Here is a 23,849-nt window from a genome sequence, read left to right on the forward strand (position 1 = left end):
CGCTGCCGCGGCACGCTTCCCGCCAGTGTGCAGGACCTCTTTACAATGTGCTTTTGTACACGCCTAAAACAATCTCCCTTGTACACTTAGCTCTTGCTCTCTTTCCTTCTCCCTTCTTGGGGCAACCATACCACATTGACGTCTTGTCTCACAGTTAGTCCATCCGCCGCATGCACTCTACCATTCCTATGTTGTGCGTGTATTTGCTTTAGCATTAGAAGTGCTTTCTTGCATTTCTTGTTTATTGCCTCACTGGCAATGAACATTATCCAGGTGAACACTGGAATGAACAATTATCCAGGTGAACCTCTTTATTAAAGACACACACCAGGCAATAGTTCTCGTCTCTTACATCAGTGTCTCTTATAAAGGGCTTCAACTGCATAAAGTTCCCATTTCTTGTATAATAGCCCTAAATATGACAGCAGTATATATGAATAAACTAATGGATGGAAAATTCGCTATAGTGAAATGGGGAGATACAAGTACTCTGTGGGGACAGGTGAGACGTTGCCAGACTACCAAGATCGTTCGCAGTGTCTCAGCATTTTTAGTCATTTACGGTGCAGTCACTTAAACTGAGACGGTGTGTGGCGACGAGTACAGCGGTTTATCAGTCCCCCTAAATTAACCTGATCAAGCTGTTCAGACTTTCATATTGTGGAAATAGTTGCGTGTTCAGATCCGTAAGCAAGGCTAGATCATACACGTGGCTGAGAATGCTTAAACAAGCACCTCAGAACCTCCCTCTGCTTATTGGAGGAGACTTACTGTGCTCACCCCCTTCCCCCCACCTGGAGTGCCTCAAAGCCCAACTAATATGGAAAATATTTTCACAAAGCTATTAAATTTTCCTTCGTAAATAAATAAATAAAAAAGTAGCAATGCACTCTTGCCCTCCCCTCTTTTGGAATGTGCCATTCACCAGTAAGGAAACAATGCTGTTACTAAAAGAATGGTACAGCCACTGAACCATTACCATTGGTAGCCATGTGATGACCTCTTTATTCATAGCGACACACTGAACAAGCAGAGAAACTCCTCAGTAGCACTGACAGTTGGGCGAGTTGATGGAAGTTCATAGTTAAGAACGGCACAAAAAACACACACGGGACACATAATGATGAGAACATTATGTGCCTGTCCTTGTGGGCTTATCATTTTGTGTCCAGTGTTTTTTGCGCCATTCTTAACAATGAGAGACACTCTTGTCATGCCCAAACATTTGGTGTTACTGAATGGAGATAAAATAAACTCATAAAATTAGACAGCAATAATGATAAAAATCAACAATTATAGAAGAATGGTCACAATAATTAAATTTGCACAAATTTATGAAGATGTTAAATTTATATAAAGCTAAGAAGTGAAAAGTTTACAAAACCAGCACACTTCCTTTTACCTATAGATTTTCTTGATGTCTCATCTACAGTACCATCTGAAACTGCACAGTGCCATAAAAAGAAACCATTAAATTAACTTAGAGCTTTACAAGATGAAAATCAAAACTGTAAAGTGAACAAGCAGTGAAAAGGTAACACTTAGGAATGAGTTACCAACTTAGCCAACATCAAAGACTTGTTGCCAATTTCTAAGCATAATACACACACCATTTCCCAGTGGCCTGGTGATTAACAAGATGAATTACCTCCATATTTGTCCCTCTTCAATCTTGGTGTTAGCAGCTGCTTGTACTTCTGAACTTGATCATCCAAGCCCTTGAATATACCTGAAAGCAGAATAGCACAGGCTCTCTGATTAGGTGTAGAAATTAATAATATACCAGAATGCGATCTAATCAAATGAAATGCAAAACACAAATGGACGAACAACCCATTATTCTTGACCCGTTTTTTTTTATGATGCAACAGATAGCTCATCTTATGTCATATTTGTAACTGCAGCAGTTTCTACCCAAAAAAAAGTGGTTACCTTACAGGCAGTATTTTTCCATCTTAAAGCCTCTAAAACTACATAGATGTCCTTCAGCAACGCGATGAAGCAACAACAATGCCAATAGCCCTTCTCACCAAAGTGTTCATTATGATCAAGGTTCCGCTTTCATGGGAGTGAAACTGTGGTTGACCACCTTCATACTGACATTCTAAACCATTTCTAAATATAAAAAGCAGGTGAATAAGTTTTCCCAACACTCAGCATCATGTGAGGTCCCTTTACCTACTTACGAACCAGGTGTTCATGGCCTCCACAGGTGGTTATGGTGACACCTTGCCAAAGCTAATCCCACGGGGCCCGAGGAGCTCTTTGTACTTTTACAACTCATCGGCATGTGCCATTAGGTCTTCAGCGAACAACGTTCATGCTCCCACTCATGGGAATCAGATCATATGTCAAGCGAAGGTGGCACCACTGTTGTTCTCAGTACAAATGAAGGAATATTTAACTTTTAAGTTAGAAAAGATAATGAAAAGTGTCCCGCATTTCAATGCTAAATTAGAGACAATTAATAGCCTACATGATTAAAAGGTTATGCAGTCTCGACGACATCCTCGCATCTTTTCTAGTTAGATATTCTCTTTGGTATAGCAGATACCTCAAAAATATTTTTATAAAATCTCTCTTGTCAGCCACACTTCCTTCCTTATGGAATCATGCTTCAATTCTCCCCTTATTTAAATCAGGTAATGTTGAATTATATATGGATCTCCTTAACAGCACATTCATGTAAAACGCTAGAGCATATTGTCATTCCTTGAAACAAACAAAATTTTGAGCACTTCTCTGAACGGTTTCTGACGTTGTCTTAGAACCATTCGTCCTTGACGTCAGCAGCTCTTCAGACAAAGGTGACCAGGTTGATACCATATTCACTGATTTTGCCAAGGCCTTCAACACTATCACATCCTAAACTATTGCACAAATTGTTTGCTATAATAAAGAATGCATCATTGGTTGGCTAGATATCCAACTTTCTTTCGCAGTGTTCACAATATGTGCGCTTCAACTCTACTAATTTGCCTTTGATGCCCATTTTAACAGGAGTTCCCCAGGGTGTGTTAGGACACCTCTTATTCTTGCTTTATATTAATGACCTCCCCTTGCACACTTCTGTGAAAATACGCCTTTTCGCAGATGATTCTGTTACATCTCCACAGGATTACGCCATTCTTAACAATTCCTTTTCAAATTTTTATAGCTGGTCGAAACCTTGGCAAATGAATATTAACTTCTCCAGGACAGTCATTATGTCATTTACCCGATGTTCATGTTTATTGACTTTTGACTATAGCTTTAACAATGTTAGTTTGTGCAGGGTGTCCAAATTTAAGTATACCTTGGTATCCTTATGACACACAATTTATCATGGTCCAAACATATTGATCTCGCATGCAACAAGGCCCTCAAGAGTTTAGGCTATTTACATCATATGCTTCGTCTTGCTCCTAGGGAAACCAAACTGCTCACCAACAAAACTCTGATTTGTCCCATTCTTGAATATGATTGCGTGATGTGAGACCCCATATAAAATGTGATATCAAGACACTAGAATCCATTCAAGAAAGAGCTGAGCGTTTTTTATGCAAGAGATATGACAGAGATTTTTCACTGACAAATTTTCAGAATATTTATAAACAGATGAAAAGAAAAAGGAGCTTTTTTTTTATTGGAAAGATAAATTCTAATAAATTCTCCATATTCACACACCAGATCAACTACTTAATGCGCAGCACTTCAGGGGCCTGGCTGGTTGTCCATACGTGTATCTTATGTGCTGTGGTTACGCTCACAGTCAAGCGCTCAACACAGGCCTAAAACTTGGCTAGCAGTGCTCAAAACTTGGTTAAAGGACCCCCGACAGCGAAAGTGTTGTTTGTGACTTTTTTTATGGTGATTTAGAGCTTGCCATCTGATAATCCCGCGATTGTATCATAAATGCTCTAACACATCATATTGCCACTAGTACAAGTTCTGCAAGTATTATTTCCATAGATGCTGGCAAACTTGTATGTGCCGCTGTTCAAAAGAAGAATAAGGTGCACTTGCAGAGAAAATGATAAAGTCGTATTGCCGTTATTCGAATCAGTTTGACATCCTTGTGTGCCATTATCTACAGGTTGCAGTTATGGTGTAACGTGACAGTGGTGGAGGTGCTGGGTAATAGTCTATGCACTGTTAGCACGAGGAATATATTCATCATCGAGGAAGAGCTAGCATCATTAATTCAGAACGATTTTTTATCAATTCGAAATGCTCGCCTAAATACCATAAGAAACTAGCGCTCCAAAGCGGGGGAGCGCCTGAGATATGGCTGCGACTACGTGCGCTCAAGCTTTGGTGATGCTGAATGCGCCGTTTTCAAATCGAGGGTCCTGCAGGCAGTGAAGAATGAAATGATGTGGGTGCTTTCAGCGTGTCTGTCTCAGATAGATATTCCTGGTGTAAGCAGCCAAAAACACTTCGAGAGCAGCAGCCTGACAACTGCGCAAAAGGGGTGATAAACAATAAACCTCACCAGGTACCACTCAAGGTTATTTTAAATGTTCTCAGACGTCGATAATACTTGCCCTACTCATAGAATTCAACGCACGGCCACCATCTACGTCCAACCTCAGAAGATGTTGATAGGTGGTGATAGCTCAGATGAGTATTCACCGTTACTTTAAAACCAAATTACTTAAAACTAGTTATTTAAAAACAAATTAACAATGTCTAAAAATAATGTAACTGCAATAACCAAGAAGTCATTGCAATAATTAACTTAAAATCCCTATAAATACTTCCAACACACGTGGCTGACTTTTACACCAGGCACGAAAGGGCACCACCACCTCACAAAACATACAATTGCTCCTCCCGCCTGCACTTCACCGGCACTTGTTGGCTACATCTGAAGATAGAAACAACTTGACAGAACTCGCAGCACACAACACCTATCTCTACTGCCGCATCTCTCATAATCACATGGTGGTGTTGGGTCGTTAGACCCTGTATAACAGTCGATATTTCAACTTCCGTAAAAGCAGGAAGTCAATAAAGCGCATCGAAAAGCGACACACACGTTGCAAACCAAGTTTGCAATGCACGTGCAACAAGATTGCACTTGTGCTGGGGCAACCATACACGCTTACGTCAAACATTAAAGACATTGACAGTTTCATGAATAGATCTGTGAGAACTCTACAAACTGGAATCATTGCACGACTTTGCTACGCACTTCCTCAGATTTCACAGTAATAAAGTTGTTTTTGTTTTTTTTTATCACGAGGCACACCATACGGGGACAATCCTGATCCAATTTAACCACCTAGGGTTTTATAATGCGCAGCCAATGCTTTTCGTTCCACACTCATCGGATAATACTGCCATCGTAGTGATCAAAACTCACTTTTCATGATCAGCAGTGCAACCTGTAGCAATAAATATTAATTAGGCATGTAATTAGTGACAGGCCAATAGACAAATACTTGTGCATAAAAAGATTGAAGTTTTACAAAGAATGAACCACATATAGGCACAGATAGGTTTTAGCGTCTCAAAGCTACATCATCATCATCATAATCAGTCAATTCTACATACAAGCTATAAGGTCTCTTCTAATGATCTATTCATGCTGTCCTGCACATACTGATTCCATTTAGTTCCTGCAAGCTTTCTAATTTCCTTACCATGCATAACTCCCTACCATTCTTTGCGAAGTTTCTCTTACCTCAGTAGCCATTTTGTCGCTCTAAGTGAACACCAGTTATCTATGCATTATACAATGAGCCCAGGTAAATTTTTTTTGTCAACTAGAATGTCAGCTACCCCTCTTTGTTCTACAACCCACCCCCCACTACTTGGTTATTAACTTTTTATTAATTTGCTATGTTATAACAAGACTAAAATTTGGGCTAGTTGGTTGTACTTAATGATGTAACACACAAAGAAAAGGAGGCAACAAAAACACAGCGCTAACTAACAATTGTTTAGTTTGAAAACGACACTTATACGAACAACGCTCGTATGCGTCCTACATGCGCAAACTAAAGAAATGCAAAAATTGTTCTGTACCAACAGTTGTCTTATAAGTTTCAGCCTTACATATTTGTATGAACAATACACAGCAATTGTAAACATTTCATTTTAGAGCAACGGCAAATTTCCTGTCACAATTAGGGAATGTCTACCGTATGCACTCTAGCATTCCATTCTTCATCTTCAGTAATGTTCTTTTCGTGAATAGCCACTGCTGTTAATAATTAAATGTACCATTGAATTTGAAGTCTTAATACGGATAGCATCTTCTTCAACAGCTTTTGCTTAGGGCAAATCTTGCATGGACGTTGTAATCGCATTGATAATCTGGGAGAGAATTTCCCCCTCCTTTTCAACTCTGATTTCATTCAAGGCTTAATGGCTTTTCTTCAAGCTGTGCAGTTCAGAATAAAATTCTTCTGCCATGTTCACTATGTGACTGAAGTTACTAATAATACTGCCATGCTTATCTTATGATGTATGCATTTCGGTCCTTTCTATTACACAGTTTTCTCTTGGCTGTTTTGATCAGCAAAAGAGTTATCAAAATTTATTATGTGCTACTTATAATGAGACTCAGTATATACTTCAAATACCGAGAATAGCTTACCATCAAGTATCAGAAGAATGAAAAACATTGGCCACTCCGACTCAATGTTTTCAAATGCCTGAAACAAGAGAAAACAGCTGGTTTATATACTTGCAAAAGTTAGATAATTATATGCCAAGAACACTGATTACATATATGCCATTTAATAAAGATGCCAGAATAACTCACCTTGGTTTCCCCTGATGTATAGTATTTACGGCTTTTGTCTTCAAGCACAGTGCCATAGCCGTCTCGTAAAAATCGCTTGATGCCATAATTACTCCTATGAAGTTTTCGTATTATTTTATCTTTTGTGCGCTTGTACAAGTAGTCATCATGAGTGGCAAAACATGGAAAGCTGACTGCCATGAGGAGCCCAGTGTCGGTGTTCTAGACGTAAAGAGCAGAGAATGTTGCATGTCGCAGTCAAAAATACTTTAATGCGCCCTTTTAATACCCAACACAAACATTGTTCTTGAACTCACAACAGAGATTCTACGCTTTCGCTCAAAATATTGATTGCCTTCTCTTTATTTTTCCCTTTCTAAAACCTTCACTGCTTTTCACGCGAGCTTTACGAGTATCCACATGTAAACACAACTGAAACTGATCAGTTTCTTCGGCATTACACTCTCTCCCATTAGCAAGATCAAAGATGCCCATATGTCATCACTGATAAAGCAACGCAGTGGGTTGGGGGCAACAAATGTTATTACTGCTGCAATACCATTGTGAAAAGTATGATAGTCATTTCGTGTGGGCGAAGTGATACAAATTTGAGTTCAGCTAGAACGACAAAAACATTGTTAAGTATGGAACAGCATCGCTGAGGAACCAGCTGATTCCCCACAACTCTGCTTATGCAGAGCACATTCACAAATATCCTACTGCTATGAATTGATTTTAACGAGATACTCTTTGATGTCACACTTTTCACAAAGGTGGGGAGGGGGTGCAGGTTCATATTGTGGGGCCGGTCCTCTTTAAAGCAGTCCTGCAGAAGCTACAATGCTGCTTTGCAGTATTCCATGTAAAAGAAATACCAGCTACAACATGCGCACAAAATTTATTCACTGTAACAATATTCACAACATTTTATAGACCCACTACCATACACCTCACTGAGTAAAATTATTATATTTCTGAAAGTCCAAGAAAAATTTGTAATCATTATTTATTTATTTATTTTATTTACAACATACTGCAGGCCCACATGGGCCCAGGCAGAAGGGGTAAATTGCAAAACAAAAACACAGCATTTCAAAAGGCAAAAAACAAACAAAATAAACGCTTACATTTCAATTTCAATGTTAGGTTATGAGAAATCGATCAGGTCAATTGACTCTACTGAATCAATCAATGATAATGGCAATGAGTTCCATTCGTTAATAGTGCAAGGAAAAAAAGAAAATTTGAAGGTGTTAGTTCTTGTATGATATGGAGTTAAAGATTGAGGATGATGATGTCTGGTTAGTCTAGTTGATAACGGCCGTAGATATGGTCCAGGATGAAAAGAGAGTTTGTTATTCTTCAGAAGAAAAAGAAATTTGAGCCTGAGTATTTTACGTCTTAATTTCAATGTTTGTATTCCATGAGTTTGCATGAGCGCTGTTGACGAATCGATGGAACGGAATTTAGAAAAAATAAATCTAGCAGCTTTGCGCTGAACCATTTCAAGTGCGTTAGTATTGTGGTTGGTGTGAGGATCCCAGACGGTGCAAGCGTATTCTAACTTAGGCCTAATTAGCGATGTATATGCATGAAGCTTGGTTTCGGGGGGTGCCTGTTTAAGTTTGTGTCGCAGAATACAAAGCTTGCGAAAAGAAGAAGCACAAATGTTAGCGATATGAGAATTCCAACTGAGGTTGTTAATCATGGTCACCCCCAAATATTTGTATTCATTTACCTGAACTAGGGGATTAGACGGAAGACTGTAAGAAAACTGTCGTTTATGTATTTTCTTTGTTATATGCATGTATACTGTTTTTGTTTCGTTAAGCTTCATGTCCCATTGTTTACACCATTAATGAACATTAAGGAGGTTAGTATTCAAAAGTTCCTTTATATAAAGATAACCAAAATTTCCTGCTCTCACTGCACGTTTGAGGGTTAGGGATCATCCCCAACATTAGCACTTAAGTTATTGTGACCAACAATTACCCTCAATCTGTCTTTCATATAGAATAAAAAAATTTTTTATATGTCTCAAGTTTGGTGAAAATTCTACAGCACACAGACTATTTTTACAGCACACAGAATATATTTACGTCTATGCCCATGCTAAACCACATCAGTCAGGTTTTAAAAATGACACTGAGTCAGCCTGTGAATAACTCAATCTTACAAAAGGATATGCACTGAATTTTTGCACGAGTGTTACAAGTGCATGCAACAACCCCTTTGCTGCAGCCACTGGTTTCGAAACAAACCACCAGATTACTTTGGGTTGAGTGTGCTACACTTGGTACACACCAGATTTTAACGAACAACAACAAGAATTTCAACTTCTCTAGTGCTTCACAAAATCGAGAACTACCTTCAGAAAGACAAAACTGTTATTTTTCCTGTGTTAACATCTCCAAAGCTGAAATCAGTGACCTGAAAGTCTCAGTAACTGGTAAAAAGGCTGAAATAGTAAGCTGCACATCATACCTTTGAACTCGACTCTCTCGGAAGTAATGTCTCAAATATGCTTCTGTTGCGGTTGTGGGCATCGACATCCACATAGATGACAGACCATGATGCGCCCTTGTCACCGAACAAGTTGCAGCCATTGATAGCTTCCAAAGCAGATTTTGCCATGCCTATTGAGCTGCATTTTTCAAGACAGATAAACTAGGGTAGTCACAAAGGAAGGGCTAAAGTGAAACTGACATGCATAAATTATTATGGCAGCACCTTGAGTGAATCTCAGGGGTGCCATTGTTATACTTGCTGCCCCTTTCCCAAATTCCAAAATCTGGTGTGCGGTAAGCTCTTTCCACATAGTACACCAAGTTCTGTACAAAGTTCACTTCATCCATTGTATAAATGATCTGAAATGCATAACAGCCATATTGAAGTACAGAAGTCTAACAGAGCCCCATTATAAACAAAAATAAAATTAGTTATTACCACTCACCTGGAGCCCTGACGTGATCATTTGAACAAGATACAGTAGATAAAGTGACACTGAATCGATCTGGTGGAAGTTAAAAAAAAGTATGCATTTGTCATCAACACATACGAAAAGACTTAGTTTCATTATAGCATATCAGCTAGTGAAATGCTTTCATTCAAGAACATTAAGGAATAGGCTGTTGATGACAGGCAAAATGTGGTCATTATTCAAGATGGACACAATACAGTATTTGAAAAACTAATGGAGCTGGAATAAACTTTTTGCATGATGTCAATTTTGAATATTCAAGAAAAACAGAATTTGAACATTTAATATGATCTAATCTTTTCTATATCTAAACAGAATGAACAGTAAGGTTTGTATGGGATCCTTGGAGTAAAAAAAAAAAAGCCTTAGTGACACTACATGCATGTGATCCTTTTAACTTAAACTCTGGTGAACAAGGAGCTTTCTAAGTGATAAATGCACGTAAAAATAAGTACACATGTATGTAAAATGTTTAGTGAAGGATGAACGTCTGATATATCCACATGAATTTGATATATCCACATGAATTTAGAGAGTTGCTGTCAGAAGTTTTGAAAAAAAAAATGCTTTGCTTAAATTGGAAAAAAAAAATTCGTATGCCACTTAAAAGAAAGGCACCTTTATTGAACAGGTGAAGGTCGTTTTAAATTATTGCGCCGAAGCTTGCCGTTTTAGGCTTTTGCATAAGAATTGCTCTCTCTGCAGCAGAATCATTCTGAACACTCCCCAATTACATTAAACTTCCTCCTCCGAGGCTCCAAGATCCAGAGATGAATATTAAATGAAGTGAAACACACTGAATTCATGAGCTGAATATAAAACAATTTGGAAAGTCACATTTTAAATACCACGTATATTTGCACAACTCTGTTAAAACAAAACAAAAAAAAAAGATCTTGTGTGTGTAGTGCCAAGAGATGACACGCCTGAAGACTCACCTGTAGGTGCCCATAATCACTTTCAGGAATGACAGTCATGCCAGTTTTCAGGTGAAAGATTGAGTGCAGAGCGTGCTGCGGCCCTTGCTCCACTTTAAATTTTTCCATCTGAGAGACAAGCAACGATATATAAAACATCGTCGCGCAGCATAACAATGATCCCCAAATCGCAGAACTAACCTTGTCTTTGGACTGCCGCATCCAGCAAAACAATATGCCACGCATACATTTAACAACACTCTGGCCCAGCTCATACGATTTGCCCCGATCATCATCAATCCTCCTAAGGAGATGGTGAGACAAAAACAAAAGTCTTCAAAAAAAGCTCACAATGTACAAATCTTCAGCAGGGTAAGCAAGCAGCATTACAATGTGGTTAAAGGGAGACTAAAGAGAAATAGCCAGTTGGTCTGGAATATTGAAATACTGTTACAGAAACCTCGTAGTGCTTGTTTCCCGCCAAGAAAATGCTTAAATGCAAATTATGTCTTGGTGGTCTACATGTTAGACCGCCATCCTCGAGAGTAACATCACAAGAAGTTCATTTTTTTTAGGAATCGAACAGAAATGTGCAAGCAGTATTTTATAAGATGATGTATTGCACTGAAGGATCTTTTTTGTTAGGGGCAAATCGAGTACTTGTGAATTGTTATTCTGAGGAAAGCCTTGTACATCATTCAGCTCTAGTACCAGAATGTCCCACTGGTGGTGCGAGTCATGCCCCATTATTTTACCTTAATTTCTCTTTTGTTTAGGAGGTCACCATCATCAAGAAAAATTTTTTACAGTTTTAGTCCAAAAGCTATAATTATGTTTTGGGCATGTATGGCTGAGGTAAATTTAAGCTTTCAAGTGATAATATCCCTAAAAATGTAAAAAAATGGGATTTATAAAAATCTAAATGCACCAAATAAGCATGTTGCACGAACAGTCGCACCTAGAATATTGTTGGTGCAATTCAAACATGACTAGGCCAGCATGTAGTGAGGACAATATTCTGTGTCTCTGACTTCCACAATTACCACATCTCTAAACTAAGGTTCAAAAAGGATGATAAAGTTGATATTGACAGGTTTGTGTAATACACTATTAGCCATAGTACAAAATGTTACCGCTTGTTGTTAATAATTTGGCTTGAATGCACAGTTCCACCTATGAAGAAAGAGCGTAAAATTTTATGTGGAAATATTTTTTAGAACGAGTTATCACTGCTCACATAACACATAACTGTAGGATGTGAAAAATCATGTTTAAAGAAAAATGGCTCAAATATTTAAACTGAATGGCCATGTAATAAGGGAAACATTCAAACTGAATGGCCTTGTAATAAGGAAACATTCGAGATATCTGAAAATCACAACGATCATAGCTTTGAGCCAGCTGAAGCATGTCTTTCTTGCCGGCTCTCATTCGCATGCTGCATCGTGAGTCCACGCTTGGTATATCGATTCCATACCTTGCATTGACGCTTCTTTTTTATTGTCTTACACTTTGCCATATTTCACGACGCGCTATTACTTTACTATGAAAAGCCAGAACAAAGTCCAACAACATGAACTGGTGTACGAAAAAACCCAGACAGCCGAGCGAAAGATTGCGCAACCTGCACAACAGAATGTTGCAGCCGTGTAGTAGAAATTTTAAAATGAATCTGAAAAATCAGGTTCCACAAGCTTTAAAACATACTTATACAACTTAGGATTGCATAATATTGTCACTAGGTGAAAATAACAATACAGGACGACGGTGCGACCTGGAAAAACGAGGTCTGTATTAACAGAACGAAAGAGCAGCCGCTTCGACTTCTTCCTCTGAGGAACCGTGGGTGCTGTCCACGCTTATCACTTCGTCGTCCTCCGTCTTCTTGCCCGGCCTTTAGCCGCGACATTAGCCCCCCATTCAAGAAAGCATCGTCCCGATGCTTTATAATCAAAGCGGTTTGTACTCGTTGAAAACGCATGAGTTCATTCGGAGAAATAAGGCTTCATGCGTACCACGTGCACAACTTCTGAGGCATACCTTCGACGCCTTGAAGAGTGCGCAGTATCAGGAACAACTTCATAATTAATGTCACTGAGACGTCGCAGAACATTATAGCGACCGAAGTACCGTCTTAACAGTTTTTCTGACAGGCCACGGCGCCGAATAGGTGTCCATATCCAAACTTTCTCTCCTGGCTCGTAGGAGACTGGACGGTGACGAAGGTTGTACCGTCTTGAATCGTAGTCCTGCTGGCGACTAATACGTAGGCGTGCAAATTGTCGGGCTTCTTCAGCAAGCTGAGTGATATAATCAGCATCTGTTTTAGCGTCTTCGCACTCGTGCGGCAGCATAGCATCCAGCATAGTGGTGACTTCACGACCATGAAGAAGGCGGAATGGCGTTGTTCTTGTTGTTTCTTGATGAGCCGTGTCATAGGCGAACGTGACATACGGCAAGATCTCGTCCCAGTTTTTATGCTCCACATCAACGTACATGCAGAGCATATCTGCAAGTGTCTTGTTGAGACGCTCCGTAAGACCATTCGCTTGCGGATGATACGCCGTTGTTCGCCGGTGGGATGTGCCACTAAGTCTTAAAACTGTCTGTAATAGTTTGGCTGCGAATGCAGTTTCCCGGTCAGTTATTACCACTGATGGAGCGCCATGCCTCAGCACCACATTCTCTACGAATAATCAGGCTGCTTCACTTGCCGAGCCCCTCTCCAAAGCCTTGGTCTCGGCGTAACGAGTGAGGTAGTCGGTGGCTACTATAATCCATCTGGGACCTGCTGATGAGGTTGGAAATGGGCCCAAAAGATCCATTCCGACTTGAGCGAATGGAGTAACAGGCACGCCAATAGGATGGAGTAGGCCTGCTGGTTTGACGGGTGGAACTTTTCTGCGCTGGCAATCAAGGCACGTCCGAACATAGTGTTGAACGGTCGCCGTCAGTCTTGGGCAGTAGTATTTCTGCCTCACTCTGCACAACGTACGCGTGTAACCCAGGTGGCCGGATGTTGGTTCATCGTGGCATGCCTGTAATACTTCGCTCCTTAGAGATGTTGGGACGACGAGTAAGTAGTCGTTTCCGCGTGACGTGAAGTTCATCTTATACAGGGCGTCGTTGCGCAAGCAAAATGACGAAAGCCCTCTCGCAAACAGTCTAGGTACAGCTGAAGCGCGACCCTCTAAAAAACGTATTATGGGTTCTAGTTCGGGGTCGGTTCGTTGCAGCTGTGCGACAGCTGCTGTGTTTACAACTCCGACAAAGGCTGTATCATCATCTTCTGCCGTCGCAGGTTCGTATGGCGCACGAGAAAGGCAATCAGCGTCTGAATGTCGCTTCCCCGATCTGTAGACCACCGTCATGTCAAATTCTTGAAGCTTCAGGCTCCAGCGCGTCAACCGTCCTAAAGGGTCTCTTAAATTCGTCAACCAGCAGAGGGAGTGATGGTCGCTGACAACATTAATAGGACGACCATACAGGTATGGGCGGAATTTTATAACCGCCCACACCACAGCAAGGCACTCTTTTTCCGTGGTGGAATAATTTTCTTCCGCACGTGAAAGAGTTCTGCTCGCGTAAGCAATTACTCGTTCGGCGCCATCCTGCCACTGCACGAGTACAGCTCCTAAGCCGACATTGCTAGCGTCGGTGTGCACTGTTGTCGATGCGTCATCATCAAAGTGTGCAAGGACTGGTGGCTTCTGAAGGCGTTGCCGCAGCTCGTCGAATGATTTTCGCTGCTCTTCATTTCATACGAATGCGACATCTTCTCCGGTAAGGCGGGTCAATGGCGAGGCAATGCGCGAGAAGTTCTCAATGAAGCGTCGGTAGTAAGCACACAGTCCTAAAAACCGTCTGACCGCCTTTTTGTCAGTGGGCGCTGGAAAATTCGTAACAGCAGCTATTTTTTTCAGGGTCAGGCCACACACCTTCACTACTGACAAGATGCCCCAGGAACAGAAGGTCTTCGAAGCCGAAATGGCATTTTTCCGGCTTAAGTGTTAGTCCGGCGGAACGGATAGCTTGAAATACTGAGTGCAGTCGCCTGTCGTGTTCGTCGAATGTGGCAGAAAATACGATGACGTCATCTAAATACACTAAGCACGTCTGCCACTTGAGGCCTGATAGTACGGTGTCCATTAGCCACTGAAACGTTGCCGGTGCTGAGCACAAGCCAAATGGAAGTACCTTAAATTCAAAAAGGCCATCAGGTGTCACAAAAGCTGTTTTCTCCCGGTCTCTTTCATCGACTTCTATCTGCCAATACCCACTCCTTAGATCCATCGACGAGAAATAACGCGCGTGCCGTAATCGATCGAGTGAATCGTCAATACGTGGAAGTGGGTAGACGTCTTTTTTTGTCACCTGATTTAGCTTGCGGTAATCCACGCAGAAACGTAAGGTGCCGTCTTTTTTCTTCACTAATACAACTGGCGAAGCCCAGGGGCTTTTCGACGGCTGAATAACATCGTCTTCAAGCATCTGTCGCACCTGCTTTTCGAGGGCTTCACGTTCTCGCGGAGCTACCCGGTACGGGTTTTGCCTGATGGGTCTGGTCATGATGTCCGTTATAATTCGATGTTTCGTCAGCGGTGTTTGACGGACCCTGGACAACGAAGAGAAACAATCTTCAAACTTGTTAATAAGCTGCATGATACTTTGCTTCTGCACCGGCAGCAAACTTGGGCCAATATCAACAGATAGAGGTGTGGGGGTCAGATCAGTTGAATTATCTTTTTTAAGAGTTAGGCAGTCTGTCATCTCGGCGAGCTCTTCCACGTACGCGACTGTCATGCCCCTCGTTAGATGTCGGCGTTCAGAGCTGAAGTTCGTAACAAGGACGTGCGTGTGTCCGCATTTTATGCTTACGATGCCTCTTGCGATAGATAAACCATGGCTGAATAGCAGTGTTGAAATTTGCTCGGCGATGTTTTCAGAATCACTCGACGTGTCACATGTCACAGCCACAAGTGCACTCGACCGCGGTGGGATGGTAACGTCGTCTTCGAAGACGCGCAAAGGCTGACGTCGCTGGTCTGTACAGGGCCCATCCGAAACTTGATCTGGGGCGGTCCAAAACGTAACCGATTTCTCAGGAATGTTGATAATGGCACCGTATTCACGCAAGAAGTCCATGCCCAAGATCAGGTCTTTGCAGCACTCCGGTAAAATTACGAAAGTAGTGACGAAATCTGAACTGCCGATATTAATTCGAGCTGTACATTTGCCCGTCGGCGTCACCAATTGACCCCCTGCGGTTCTAATGTTTGGGCCCGTCCATATTGTTCTTACTTTCTTTAAGCAGTTGGCGAGTTTACGGCTGATAATAGAGAAGTCCGCACCAGTATCTACCAGTGCTGTTATTGGGCGTCCGTCTATACAAATGTCTAGATTGGCGCTTACGATTTCCGTTGATGTCGGTGACGTCGTATCGTCCTTGGTATCGTGCGTCGTACGATCCGTGGTATCATTCGTCGTATCACGCCGTAGAGAAGATGTTGGGGGTGTGATAGCATCTCGACGGGCGGCAACCTTCCCCCCAAAGGTCGCAGCTGTTAGTTTCCCCGACGAGGGCTAGGAGATCTGCCCCGGACCACCTCGGAGTAACTGCGCTGCGGCGGCGAGTTCGGTGCAGGTGAAGGAGAGCGGGGTCGACGATACGGCACTTCGGGTTGCTGTGCTTGCGGGCCTGCACTGCTGTCACGGCGGTTATCGAAATAGGCACAAGGGGAGGTTTGTAGAAAGTTATGATGTCTACGGTCACGGTATGGGCAATTGCGGAAAATATGGCCGGCTTCTCCGCAATGAAAGCAAAGTGGTCGACGGTCGACGGTGCGCCACAAGTCCGTCTTACGGATTAATGGTCGACTGGTGGGCATACCTTGCGACAAAGATGCAGATGTCGGCGGAGTGTACATCAGCGCCATTTGCATAGGCACGTTGGACTGTGGGTACGGCTGCGGCGGATTGGGAGCTGGGGCCCACGGCTCGTTGTAAGGCCCTTGGCTGACGTCACGATAAGCCAGTGGTGACGAGTTGTACGACACTGAAGTGGGTCGACGGACAGCTGATGCGTAGCTTACAGACCGCTGGTCTGAGAGCGATTCGGGAAACGAAAATGCCTGGCAGAGTTCTTGCCACACAACTTCTGCAACGCAAGCCATGGTATTTTCTTGCAGAGTCACAAGGAGGTTTCGGATCTCCTCCCGAACGACTTCACGAATGAGTTCGCGCAGAGAACACTCACTACCGGCACTCAAAGCAGAGAGGCTGGAAGATGTCTTGTTTGGTTGGTCATGGTATCGGCGCCGTTGCTGCAGTGCTCGCTCGATTGTTGTAGCCTCTTTGACGAATTCCGCTACACTTGTTGGCGGGTTGCGTAGCAGACCGGCAAACAGCTCTTCCTTGACGCCCCTCATCAAATGTCGGAGTTTTTTACCATCAGGCATCTCGGGATCAGCCCGCTGAAATAGGCGGGCCATGTCTTCCGCAAACATGGCGACGCTCTCGTTTGGTTTCTGTATGCGTGCCTCGATGAGCTGCAGAGCAGAATCATGGCGGTCGGTGTTTGCGAATGTCCCGAGAATTTGCTGCCGAAATTCCTCCCACGAAGGCAGCGTTGACTCGTGGTTCTCGTACCATGTACGAGCGCTGTCTGCTAAAGCAAAGTAGACACGCGATAGCTTTTGTTCAGTGGACCAGCGGTTGGCTTTGGCGACTCGCTCATACTGGGCTAACCAGTCCTCGACGTCTTCATAAACCTCACCGTGGAATGTCTCAGGAATTAGAGGCTGATCAACAGTAAGCTGTGAAGGCCTTCCGGTAGCCATTTCTCCCAGCACGGTGTGTTTTTCGAGAAGTTCGAGCGGGATCGCCTCGGGACTAAGGCCTCGCTGTCGGCAACTGTAGCGGTGGACAGGAGTATCCACTGCAGCAACGGATTGCGGTGGCGGACTCGATGTGCTAGGGCGCGGAGGTGTCCCAAGCATCAGTTAGAGAAGTTCAGCACCTCCACCAATGTCACTAGGTGAAAATAACAATACAGGACGACGGTGCGACCTGGAAAAACGAGGTCTGTATTAACAGAACGAAAGAGCAGCCGCTTCGACCTCTTCCTCGGAGGAACCGTGGGTGCTGTCCACGCGCATCACTTCGTCGTCCTCTGTCTTCTTGCCCGGCCTTTAGCCGCGACAATATGCAAACAAAGAGACATTCATGACAAGTGGCAGGAAAAATGTCCATAACTTTCAAACGGCTGAAAATAACTACGTAACTCTCTTTGCCGAGTATTTTCGAATAGAGACCGAGTTTTAATATGCTAAATCCTAAAAAGTCAGTTTTTTTCCAAAAATTCCTTTTTGAAGGTGATGACCTATCATAAAGGCCGATGTAAATAAAACTGCTTTTTTAGATGTTCTCAAGCAGTGACTTTTCCCCTTAGCATTAAGAAATGTTTGCCCTCGATGGCCCTTTAAACTCCTGCATTACTTCTAACCAGATCATTGCTTTTAGATGAATTCTTGAATTGATGTATTGAACCACAATTTGTTACTAAGAGTGTTATTCCTGGTTTTTTCATGTCTCTTCGCTTTTGTTTTCTATTTATTCCAGTATTGCACTGCCTTTCTGTTTGTGTGCTAATGTTAAAAAAAAACACTCCTGTGATAGCCCAAATTGGGCTGCAGTATGCGAAAATAAATAAATGAATATTTCTTATCCCTGAAAAACAGTTATTTCTGAAAGGCCTGCCAACTTTTTTTTCTTTGCTATGGACAATGACTTGGCACATGCGGGAATAGGCATTGCAAAAAGGTAACATGCATTTACAAACACTTTACTAATTTTAAAAGTGTAAAAATGACATATTTGTGAATCCAAAGCTTAGATGGAAGCTGACAGATGTGAAGGCTCCGTAGGATAAAAAAATTACACACAAGTAAACTGTCTTAAACACGAGTCATAAGTACAGTCATTGCATCATACCTATATTCACAAGAACTATTTTGTATAAATATTCATTCTTCCCACGAACAATCACACAGTGGAATTCATTACCATCTGCCGTTACCCTTGCTATGCAAAATGTTCCAATTCTTTTCCCCGTGCGTGTGCGCGCATGTGTGATCCTTTCCTGCTTGAACTACTGTCTACAGTATTGTACAAAATAAAAAACAAAATCTTGGCCAACCTGTCTCGGGCACTTTAATCTTGCTCTTCCTACATGCCATTCTAGGGCTAATTCGGAAAGGGGGCAGTGGATGGGACCTTCACAAACTGACATCTCCATCAGACAATGCCTAAATAAAATCGAAATGCATGTCTCGCAGATAGTGCCATCAAATTCACCAAGAAATACACTATTGTTTGGGTAAAAGACAAAAAAATTGTTCTCACTGACGCCCATGCCATGCACTAAAGCAGTATCTCAGCTTCATGAGGAGGCCAAGGTCGTCTGAGAATAAGTACAGGCAGCATTTCTTTGACTACTCCTACTAAAAAGTTTCGGCTCTTTTATTAGCCTCCAACAGTCCATGACAAAAGTTTGTTCTACTTTTATATCCTAATTACTGCACACTTAAATTACAAACTGTAAATAACGCCCCCTATGCTTTCTGTGGATTCATATGATTGTGTCTCAAAAATGGACCCCTTTGGGTCTACTGCGGCCAAAATGCCTCGTAGGAAGAGCTCTGCTAAGCAGAACATCATCTTTACATCGCCGCAAATGGAGCGTCCATACTCCACTTACAGTTGTGTACATAATAATCAATGGGTTGAAATGTCTCAGTGATTTCAAAAGAGTGTAATTGATTTCATATTGACTTCCCATACTTTCAACAACTGTATTGTGGAACATTTTGTTACAACCTTTACAGAAAGCCAACCCATTTTTTCTTCAATCTGTAAATTAATAAAAACAATCATAAAGGAATACCTTGAATAGGTACATAGGACAACAAGTAATAACAAGTTAGTTTACAAAGTGGAAAATGCAATTCATCATGATTAGAACAGATTGGTTGCAATTGAGCAGCATGCTTTTTTTTTTACTGGCAAAGGTCAGCTGACCCTTTTAGTACTATTTTTACAATGACAATTATGTAAAGTGAAGCCATGAAATAAGAACTGGAAATTTTACCGTAGCCCCAGAACTGCTTTTGCATGAGATTATCTGTATATGCATTCAGGTCAGATGAAAGAATGCTGTGGCAGTTGAAATTAAATTTACAGCTGCACTTATCTGAAGACTACAGCAAAGCATTATCACCTAGTTGAAAACCTTTGAACTATTGTACCCATTTCCCTTTTGCTACGAGTTGTAATCTTGGTGTTAGCACATCTGAATCCCTCTGCCACAAAAAGATTGACATTAATATGCAGGCCCCTAGTGGTTTGCCACACCTTAAAGTACCAAATTGGAAAGGAAGTTAATTTAATAGCAGTCACTTCCTCATGCTAGTAATTTTTAAAGAAACACAGAAAGTGTTATGTAGTAGTATAAAGAACAGAAGTTTATTACCAAAAAAAACAGCTAGTGCCTATCACTTCATTATATACTATCAAAATAAAAGTGCACTACCATTGATACTACTGCTTACAATAAAACACCACACTGCATGCGACCACAAAAGCATCTTAGCCAGGATTTGATTTCAGAAAGTGTTTTAAGCCTGCTTGTTCTTTCTAACAAATGTGTTTAAAGCTCCCACCCTCCCATTCCAACCTTGCTGTACCACTGTTAGATCAGAGTTCAATGTTAATATATGTAGCAAGCCATATCTTCCTTACCCCACTTTTCTCATGCATCTTCAATACACATTTCTGGCTCTCCAGCACATGTCCAGCATTCAGGAATGGCTTCTCCCTTTGTGAGAGCTTCAGTGTGCCTCAGTATGCTACATAGCATCAGTTTACAATTTGCCTACTTCACAGCAGCTAAGCAATGTATCAAACTAATTGAAAAAAAAAACAAAAAACAAAAAATGCCTTGCTTACTTGTAGGACTGGTAGAGGCTCCATATGGCAACAGCACAATAGATGCTGTCACGAACGTACCCATGCTCCTTATCTCGAGAAAGCCGTGGGAACAGTCCCGTTGTTGGGCTTTGGAAGTTGAGCAGTTGTCGTTTCACTGCAAGTTTCAAATAAAATGCCTAAAATATTAAACTAGCTAATGTAAGGGAAGCAAAGTCTATTTAATTGCTTAATGTTTAAAAAAAGGGTAAATTGGTACAACAGCTTCTCAATTATATATATGCATGTGTGTGTGTGAGAAAGAGACTGTCACTGTTCTTTGCCCTTCTCTCTGCTTCGCATTTTCTCTCTGCTTCGCATTTTCTCTCTTTGTGCTGGTTTCCTGAACATGAATTTCGCATAACTTTCTTGCTTAGCTAAAAAACAAATTTAAAAATTAAATAATTTTTGTAATGACAAAACAAAAAACAGAAGAAAAATTAAAGAAACATATGTAACACATACAAAGTAGGCATAGATTAGGATTTTAGCAAGTCTTCTCACAACTCACATAGATAATTGTCTATAAACTGCCTCATTTTTAAAATCTGCACAAACCCAGGATAAATATTGACATGGAAAAACTGCATTAAAAAACTTATTTGAAAAATACAGCTTCACATACTGTAAATTATTTCGCATAGATCAGCCGAAGTTCTTACCTTGACCATAGAACTTGTCCAAGTGATGTACTGTGTCTGTATAATTTGTCAATTTTATACTGTCGACGTCTACTGTATCTGCTACGCTGCCAACTCGGCTTCTGCCAAATAATGGCACAGCCATAGTGCGAAGCCGCTCCCTTGAAAGCAAAGAGGAATCATCATGGGAACATTCAGATGAATATCTTAAAAGGGAAATAAACCAGCTGTAGTGGTGATTCTAAAAACTACACCTTGGCTATAGTGGTGCACACTGAATTGCTTTCAACTACCTATACTTTGTAAATAGATACCTAATTAGACAGGCATATCAATTTTTCTGGTACATCTTTCTGACAGGCTGACACTACATCCAATACAATTTTTTCTGGTATACTTAAACATTATCTTTAGCATTATTGCAACCAAATGTTTCTATTCAAATTTTACAACCTTTCATCAAACATAAGCAGCATTTAATACCTATGTACAGTACTCACAGATTGAAATATGACATTCTTTTCCCTACAATGACTGCTTTGAGCAATTCATCATGACAACCGCATCATGCTGCTGCCAATCTGTCCACTAAAGGTAATGTTGGCTCTGACGTAAGTGTTTGAGTTAAAATTATGCCAATACGACACAAAAAACTGTAGATGGTGGAGATGGAAAGTATGTGTATCACATAGCCATATATTTTCCCACTTTAATTCATGAGTACTGTACAAAGTACCATGCTCATTGCTTTACAGAAGCTAGAATCACCACAGCACAAGCAACAGTGTCCCTATTTTACCACGGGAGTGCCTTGCTGCTTCCATTTTTCCGAGGTACTACTGCTGTTCAAAAGCACAAGTATACATGCTTGAATTTCACATGGCACAGTGCCCCTCATTTCATTCATTATGTCTTCATGTGTAATTGTTGACAATATAAAAGGTACTTCAAGAAATTTGTCCGAAATCCTGAAAAATAAAGGAGACACAGTATTTGCTTGCTGCCTTTAAAATTACTTTTTCTGTAGCGAGAGACATCTTGAGATAACTAGATATATTAATCACCATAGTAATTGCTGACATTAACTAAATTTCCAATTAGTAGAAACAGGTGGCCAGGTCAAGTGAGAAAATGAAGTCCTACCTGTACAGAGAACATTGCTCCTTTGAGGTTTTGAAAGAGTGGCTTATAGTAATTAATACGAAGTAATCAAATTCAACCATATTCCCCGGCAAAACAAAACCAAAGTGCAAATGCATGGAACTATACTTGGTGACAAATTATCTCGACATTGAAGTGAAGGCTACGAAGGCAAGGCTTCCGCACATTCGTGTTGCTCCGCAAGAAGGACGGAAGCCTTCGGATGATTTTGGTTTCACTCGCTGGCATCGTTAACAAGTCTAGATTATTATGTACACAAAGAATGTGATTGAGAGAAACATTTCGATGGGTCAGTGTATATTTTAGTGTCATATTACACGTATATATATTCTTTTGAGAACTAAACAGCCCATCTGCAGCTGTACACGGACCCACTCATGTCATGGACGGCATGCTTGCTTTGGAAAACAGCCAGGCTGAAAAGGTGGTGCTGTCAAAGAAATGAAAACCAAAAAAAGGCTTCCTTGCAAAGTTTACAGTAACTTTCTTTTACTTTTTACAACTGTTTAATCTAAATCTAGTAATAAATAAAGAAGCATTTATTTCAGCAAAGCAAATGAGATAAATTATCAGTAAACCTAAGTGCTATGTTATGGTACAGTAGCAGGTGTGTGCTTCGGTTCTGCAGCTTCTGGACTGCTTTCAAGAAAACTTGTCGCCGAGTATAGCAGTTGACTAGAATGCTATCACTATTAGAGGTGCTATTTCTTCTGTATTTGTTAATGTATATGCTCTATCAGTGCTATAATCACAAGCACAGCCCATACACCCACAAAGCAAAGTCGATGAATGGATGGTGCAATAATTGTCACTCATTCTGGACATCTTAAAAGAGGATGGCATTGTGCTTTTCCACATTTCTGCTTCACCAGTGAAACTGCTCAGATTTGGCTAAAATTACCAATATCTGTTGTTGTTTTTTTAACCTATAAAGGGTTTGAATTCTCCTATTCAACCAAATCACCTGTCTCCACTACTTCAATTACTCAGTCAGCAACTTTATTATTCATAACAATATAGAGTACAGTGCATTATATTTATGCAGTTGGGACCCCAGAACTCAATGAGAGTTGTGAAAGGGATTCCTATCACAGATAGTGTCATCTACAGCCATGTTAAAAATCTTATACATAGGTGTATACAAAACAGAGCACTCGCAAGTTATACTGCTTTTGTCAGAAGTATCAGTGTTGAGGCCACCTGCAATAAAAATGTTCGTCTTTGCAACATGTTTTGTGAAAAACATTTGCGTTAATTAAACAAAGTCTTCCTTCCCGTTCTCGTTGGATCAGTATGTTACTCTAATAAGCACAGTGTTTGTTTTGCAGTACAACACAGGAAATTGATGAGGCAATAGGAGGAATTTCTATGAAAAGTGATTCACATCAGAGTGT

At 41.1% G+C, this 23,849-nt stretch overlaps 1 protein-coding gene across 8 annotated transcripts in view; it reads right to left on the reverse strand.

Annotated features, from left to right (window-relative positions):
- The window catches only part of LOC119176433 (putative phosphorylase b kinase regulatory subunit beta), a 121,470-nt gene that overhangs the window by 93,745 nt on the left and 3,876 nt on the right, over positions 1–23,849 (reverse strand). For 4 of the 8 annotated variants that reach the window (XM_075877672.1, XM_075877671.1, XM_075877669.1 and 1 more), the window contains exons 1-11: positions 22,438–22,820; positions 21,316–21,455; positions 20,636–20,771; positions 10,832–10,934; positions 10,652–10,759; positions 9,687–9,746; positions 9,464–9,600; positions 9,218–9,377; positions 6,755–6,955; positions 6,587–6,644; positions 1,649–1,729 (exon numbers count right to left, since the gene is read on the reverse strand). In XM_075877672.1, coding sequence (XP_075733787.1) covers positions 1,649–1,729; positions 6,587–6,644; positions 6,755–6,955; positions 9,218–9,377; positions 9,464–9,600; positions 9,687–9,746; positions 10,652–10,759; positions 10,832–10,934; positions 20,636–20,771; positions 21,316–21,455; positions 22,438–22,553 — 1,300 coding nt within the window. In that variant the 5' untranslated portion in view covers positions 22,554–22,820. The other 4 variants (XM_075877670.1, XM_037427697.2, XM_075877673.1 and 1 more) reach the window with 2 other exon arrangements.

The sequence above is a fragment of the Rhipicephalus microplus genome, chromosome X (genome assembly GCF_043290135.1).
Source record: "Rhipicephalus microplus isolate Deutch F79 chromosome X, USDA_Rmic, whole genome shotgun sequence".
Lineage (NCBI taxonomy): Eukaryota > Metazoa > Arthropoda > Arachnida > Ixodida > Ixodidae > Rhipicephalus > Rhipicephalus microplus.